This window comes from Garra rufa, chromosome 11 (assembly GCF_049309525.1).
Source record: "Garra rufa chromosome 11, GarRuf1.0, whole genome shotgun sequence".
Classification (NCBI taxonomy): Eukaryota; Metazoa; Chordata; class Actinopteri; order Cypriniformes; family Cyprinidae; genus Garra; species Garra rufa.
In genome coordinates this window covers 46,734,619-46,742,187 of record NC_133371.1, presented here as the reverse complement: position 1 = coordinate 46,742,187, position 7,569 = coordinate 46,734,619, and the positions used below count along the sequence as shown (strand labels likewise).

General features: G+C 26.2%; 1 protein-coding gene across 1 annotated transcript; it reads left to right on the top strand.

Annotated features, from left to right (window-relative positions):
* Positions 1–348: 348 nt before the first annotated feature.
* LOC141345531 (E3 ubiquitin-protein ligase NEDD4) lies at positions 349–4,181 on the top strand. The gene is made up of 3 exons (XM_073850394.1): positions 349–441; positions 558–630; positions 3,043–4,181. Exons 1-3 carry the CDS (start codon positions 357–359, stop codon positions 3,143–3,145), a joined length of 261 nt encoding a protein of 86 aa, XP_073706495.1. The 5' UTR covers positions 349–356; the 3' UTR covers positions 3,146–4,181.
* Positions 4,182–7,569: the final 3,388 nt, after the last annotated feature.

Below are 7,569 nucleotides of genomic sequence, written 5' to 3'. Positions count from 1 at the left end.
AAATAGAATTTTTCCCCCAATAAATGCATGATGTTTCTGAAATCTACAAGTAATCATAATATAATAATTGTGCGCACAAAATAACCATGATCATTGTATTGAATCCAATTATGACCCTGGACCACAAAACCAGTCTTAATTATTGTATTTTTATTGTAGTATTATTATTGTATGGTATTATGTATATTATTATTGTATTGCATATTGTATTATGCCAAAAATCATTAGGATATTAAATAAAGAGCATGGTCTATAAAGATATTTTGTGAATTTCTTCTGCATTTATTATTACTAATAATCAGAATGAATTGATTTGACATAGCTTATAATTGATGGTATTTCAGACGGTGCTGTTGATGGATGCAGAAAAGCGAATCCGTCTGCTGCAGTTTGTGACTGGAACGTCCCGCGTACCAATGAACGGCTTTGCTGAGCTCTACGGTAAGCCTTGCCTCCATTTTACGACGCTCGTTTATATTAATTATACTCACCTCTTCCTTATATGGCTTTTCAGCTTGGTTGATAAAGTGACATTTTGTGTTTCTCTGATTTATCAGGATCCAACGGGCCACAGTTGTTCACCATTGAACAGTGGGGCACAAGGGACAAACTGCCTCGAGCGCACACCTGGTGAGAGATCCATCTGTCTGTCTGCAGGTTTCTGTACGATGCCATTTTAGTGCCACATTTAAAAATAAACAAAATCTAAGAATATGAGATTAAAGTCGTAATATTTCAAGAATAGAGTCAAAATGATGAAAATAAATTTAAAATACTACGAAAATTAATTAAAATATTTTGAGAATAAAGTCAAGATACTACGAAAATAGTCAAAATACTAAGAAAAAAAAGTAAAATATTTTGAGAATAAAGTCAAAATACTAAGAAAATGAATGTTAAATATTTTGATAAAGTCAAAATACTGTAATTTTTTTATATTCTCGTAGTATTTCACTTATACTGTCACAATATTTTGACTCTTATAGTACTTCACATTTATACTTGTAGTATTCTTGAAATATTTCAACTTTATTTTTGTAGTATTTCAAATTTATTCTCGTAATATTTTGACTTTATTCTCGTAATATTTCATTTTTTTCTCGAAATGTTTCGTCTTTATTTCGACTTTATTCTCATAGTATTTTGACTTTATTCTCGTAATATTTTGACTTTATTCTCATAGTATTTAATTTTTTTCTCGAAATGTTTCGTCTTTATTTCGACTTTATTCTCGTAGTGTTTTGACTTTATTCTCGTAGTATTTTGACTTTATTCTTGTAGTATTTAATTTTTTTCTCGAAATGTTTAGTCTTTATTTCGACTTTATTCTCGTAATATTTTAACTTTATCTTTGTAGTATTTCATTTTTTTTCTCGAAATGTTTCATCTTTATTTCGACTTTATTCTCATAGTATTTTGACTTTATTCTCGTAGTATTTAATTTTTTTCTCGAAATGTTTCGTCTTTATTTTGACTTTATTCTCGTAGTATTTAATTTTTTTCTCGAAATGTTTCGTCTTTATTTTGACTTTATTCTCGTAGTATTTAATTTTTTTCTCGAAATGTTTCGTCTATATTTTGACTTTATTCTCGTAGTATTTAATTTTTTTCTCGAAATGTTTCGTCTTTATTTTGACTTTATTCTCGTAATATTTTGACTTTATTCTCGTAATATTTCAACTTTATTCTCACAGTATTTTGACTTTATTCTCGTAGTATTTTGACTTTATTCTCGTGTAATATTTTGACTTTATTCTCGTAGTATTTCATTTTTTTCTCGAAATGTTTCGTCTTTATTTCGACTTTATTCTCGTAGTATTTTGACTTTATTCTCGTAATATTTTGACTTTATTCTCATAGTATTTAATTTTTTTCTCGAAATGTTTCGTCTTTATTTCGACTTTATTCTCGTAGTGTTTTGACTTTATTCTCGTAGTATTTTGACTTTATTCTTGTAGTATTTAATTTTTTTCTCGAAATGTTTCATCTTTATTTCGACTTTATTCTCGTAATATTTTAACTTTATCTTTGTAGTATTTCATTTTTTTTCTCGAAATGTTTCATCTTTATTTCGACTTTATTCTCATAGTATTTTGACTTTATTCTCGTAGTATTTAATTTTTTCTCGAAATGTTTCGTCTATATTTTGACTTTATTCTCGTAGTATTTAATTTTTTTCTCGAAATGTTTCGTCTTTATTTTGACTTTATTCTCGTGTAATATTTTGACTTTATTCTCGTAGTATTTCATTTTTTTCTCGAAATGTTTCGTCTTTATTTCGACTTTATTCTCGTAGTATTTTGACTTTATTCTCGTAATATTTTGACTTTATTCTCATAGTATTTAATTTTTTTCTCGAAATGTTTCGTCTTTATTTCGACTTTATTCTCGTAGTGTTTTGACTTTATTCTCGTAGTATTTTGACTTTATTCTTGTAGTATTTAATTTTTTTCTCGAAATGTTTAGTCTTTATTTCGACTTTATTCTCGTAATATTTTAACTTTATCTTTGTAGTATTTCATTTTTTTTCTCGAAATGTTTCATCTTTATTTCGACTTTATTCTCATAGTATTTTGACTTTATTCTCGTAGTATTTAATTTTTTTCTCGAAATGTTTCGTCTTTATTTTGACTTTATTCTCGTAATATTTTGACTTTATTCTCGTAATATTTCGACTTTATTCTCACAGTATTTTGACTTTATTCTCGTAGTATTTTGACTTTATTCTCGTGTAATATTTTGACTTTATTCTCGTAGTATTTCATTTTTTTCTCGAAATGTTTCGTCTTTATTTCGACTTTATTCTCGTAGTATTTTAACTATTCTTGTAGTATTTCAACTTTATTCTCTTAATATTTAGATTTCACTCGTAATATTTAGACTTTATTCTTGTAGTATTTCAACTTAACTCTTGTAGTACTTTGACTTTACTCTCGTAGTATTTCAACTTTTTTCTCGTAGTATTCTCGAAACATTTATTTTCATAGTATTTCGAGTTTCGTATTTCTGTCTCGGGAATAAATGATTCTGTCTCTGGTTTAGCTTCAACCGGTTGGACCTCCCTCCGTACGAGTCGTTCGAGGAGCTCCGAGAGAAGCTGCACATGGCCATCGAAAACGCTCAGGGCTTTGATGGTGTGGATTAGACTCTTGCTACCATGGCAACAGCGTAACCATAGCGACAGCATCACGGCTGTCGTGTGTTTGAGGCGGGCGGCACACGTGTGCGTGCGGCTCTACAGGAAACGAGCGACGAGGCGATCCGGCGAACGCAGCACTATCCAATCACAAATCTGTATGTTTACAAAGTAAGGTTTTGTAATGTACTCCTGCATACAGCTGTATGTTTCTACGAACAAGATTTCTAAAACATCTATAGATTCGATCATATCTATGCATTTGCGCATAATTAAGGAATTGTATATTTCTAATATGAGCTTTTGAGTCACGCGCTATGGATGTGCACTGTTTGGCTGATGAGATTTCCCAAAATGCACAATATGAGACCATTATATTTTTGGCAGTATGTACAAATAATGTCGCTTTTCTGAGTTTGTAAGAAACTCAAACCTATCCAGCATCATTATTTTGCTCTTAATCATGATTTTTGTTTACATGTTTTTTATTTGTTTACAGATAACCCGCTTTTGAAAACCATATGATTATGAAAATCATTTTTTGTACTGCTTTTGAGGGTTGAAGCACTTTTCTAAAAAACCAAGTCTTATGTATAGATCACCTCAGTCATGCTGTATTGTGACGAATCATTGCTTTATATCATTTACCTAAATGTTTACAGCTTAAATATTGCTCAAAGTAAGCACGTTTTGTCTCGCGAGAAACGTATCGGACTGTTAAGTAACTTTTGCCTTTGTTTGTAATATAAAACTCTTTGATTCGGTGTGCTCGAGAGCAACTTTTAACAAGGAAACACTTTTATCGTCGATACTGTTGTATAATTACTATAGAAGACACTATTATATATGAACATCCACTGCATTTCTACAAAGGTTTTTGGCACTGATGAGTTTCAGAGTGACTTTCGGAAAGGCTTTTCTATCAGAGATTTATGAGCAAAAGTGTCTTTGGTTTTGATGTAAATTGTGCTGATATTAATTGTCATGCCGATCTTTATGGCTGCATATTTTTGGAAAATTAATAAAATGAAAATGACTCTTCTCATGTGATGTCTTCATTGAGTTTTGTGTGGTCTGTATTATGCACAAATATAAGTGTTTTATTGTTATTAGCGAAATAGTTGTCATAATATATGTTGTTTCAAAGATACTTTCACAGGAAATGCCCGCAAGCGAGCAGACGAAGGTGAATGTGGCACAGAAAGCAGTTGTTTAAGAAAGAAAGAAAACAGACTCAGCACAGAGAAGCGCATCCTCTTCTGGAAGGTACATTAATTTTTTTATTATTATTATTATTATTATTATCATCATCATTATTATTACTATTATTAAATGAATGTTATTGAATAACATTATTTTTATATTTTGTATTTTATATTTAAAAAAATATTTTATTATACAAATTGATTTTTTATTTATTGATTGATTTATTATTTATAACTATCATTTTTTATACAAATGGTAATGAATAGCTTATTTTTATATTTATTTATAATTTATTTTATATTTATTATTTTATTATTTATTTATAACAACAACAACAATAATTACTATTACTAATAATTACTATGGTACATGCCATTTCTTTTATATTTAGTGTGTGTGTATGTATGTATATAATATAATAAATTATTTTATTATACAAATGGAATTAAAACAAATTTTATTAGTATTTTTTATAAGTTTATTGTTTTTTATACAAATGGTTTTGAATTAATTTTATTTTTATATTTATTTATATTTGTATTTTTATGTGTTGTTATTTATATACAAATGGAATTTATTTTTTATTAATACATTTTTATTTATTGTTTTATTATACAAATCTATTATTTTTTTATTTTATTTATAATAATAGTAATAATAATGATAATTATTATTATTGTTATTATTATTATTATACTCCAAATGGTAACATTTATGTAATACATTTATTTTTATTTATAATTGTAATTAGTATTAGTATATTAGTATATTAGTATTATTATTATTAATAATAAGTTTATTATTTTTTATACAAATGATTTTGAATAAAGTTTATTTTTATGTTTATTTATATTTGTATTTTTATATGTATTATTTTCATACAAATTGAATTTATTTTGTATATATTTATGTATTTATTTATTATACAAATGTATTACAAATATTTGTATATATTTATTTATATTAATAATAATAATTATGTAATAAATTTATTTTTATTTATAATTATTATTGTACAATTGTAATGAACATGTGAAATGTTTATTTCTATTTGTATTTTTATACAAAGGAAATGTATTTTTTAATTTATTGAATAATTGTTGTTAATATTTTTTGTATTTTTATACAAATTAGTGTTTTATTAATTATTCTAAATGTGAAACATTTTTATTCAGTAATTTATTATTATTATTATACAAATGTATTGAATAACATTTATGTATTTATATTTTTATTTAGCAGTAACAGTATTATAATACAATAATTGTATTGAACAACATTTATTTTTGTTTATTTATATTTTTAATTTATATTTATTATTAATATTTCATACAAATGGTATTGAAAAACATTATTATTGCATTTAGTCATTTATGGGACATTTGTATTTACAAATAAATAAATGTCAATAAATAAAAAACTTTCTCATGATAATTACTAACTTATTTAATATGCTCAGTGATGCAGTTCTCTAAATGTCCACAAGGTGGCAGTAACATCGCAGGTGAAAATCGGACGCGTCGCTGCTGATTTCAACCAAAAGGGGGCGCAATATCGCTGTAAACTTCTTTAGAACTTGTCTTGAATTAGCATAAAACTTTATTGATCTAATAAAAATGAGATATAGCCTGTATGTCCTTTTTTTAGAATTAATTGCATGAATTAATGTTTAAATACATTAAAATATAATGCTTAAGTTATAAAATCCTCAGCTGTTCAGTGAGAGTGTAGAGTGATTCAGAGGATGTTTGTCCCCCAAAGAGAGGCCCGTTTACAACAGGAGTGAGGGACAATTCTGTTGTTTCCCCCTTTTCTCTTCTCTTTTCTCTCCCATCCCCCTTTATGTCCATGTCCTGCTGCCCCACAATCCCTTAAAGGTCAGCTGATGGGTCACAAACCATTTCACTCAACCTCTCGGACACTGCTGGGGTCACAGGGGTGTGGCTTTCTGCGGAGGGGGCGGGGTTATGTGGGAAAGTGTCCAATGAGAAGGGTCTCAGAATACATGCCGGATCTTCTTTCGCTCTGCTGTGAGAATCTCATATTGATTTTATCCCTTATTGATGGGATCTCCTGCATTAGCATATTAGCAGTTGCTGTTTTCAAAATGAAATAGAATAAATTATGTTTTTCCCCCCCAGATACAGATAAGTCTGTTCACCCTTATAACTCAGATGTTCATCACAGTGACGGCGAATCAGAAATGGACAACAACTGTTTGAGGTTTATTAAACTACACTAGAAATTATTCACGACAGTCGCACTATTTATTGCAAGATTTATTAAGTTTTTATTATGACATACTTATTAATATATTAACACTTATTTATTATCATTGCATCATTTATTATATATATATATATATATATATATATATATATATATATATATATATATATATATATATTGTGTTATAAATTACGTTTAATATTTTAAAGTGAATAAAAAAATTAAATACATTTTATTGAGATCATACTGTCATTAATAAAATAATTATAAGTATTAGATATAAAAATAACTTATTTTTTAATTGACGTTATACTAGTCATTTATAAAATAATTAAATATAAATATTTGATAAATATTAGCTAAATAAATTTTTATTGATATTATACTGGTCATATATGAAATAATTATAAATATTAGATACATATTAGATAACAATTTGTTTTTAATGAGATTATATATATAAGTTCATTTATGAAACAATTATGAATATTAGATAAATAAATTTATTTATTGAGATTATACTGGTCCTTTATAAAACAATTATAAATTAGATCAATATTAGATAAATACATTTTTTATTGTGTACATGCTGGTCATTTATGAAATAATATTAGATAAATACATTTACTTATTGATATTATACTTGTCATTTATGAAATAATTATAAATATTAGATCATTTTATTGAGATTATACTGGTCATTTATAAAATAATTATATACATAAATATTAGATAAGTACTTTTTTAAAACTGAAATTATACTGGTCATTTTCTATATATACATACATATTAGAAATATTAAGATTATACTGGTCATTCATAAAATAATTATATATAAATATTAGATAAAATATTTTTTTTGAGATTATACTTGTCATTTATTAAATAATTATATATAAATATTATATAAATATTAATTAAATAATAATAAATATTAGATTAAAATTAGATCATTTCTCTCACACACATATTTGTGCGTGTAATATAATATTTTTGGG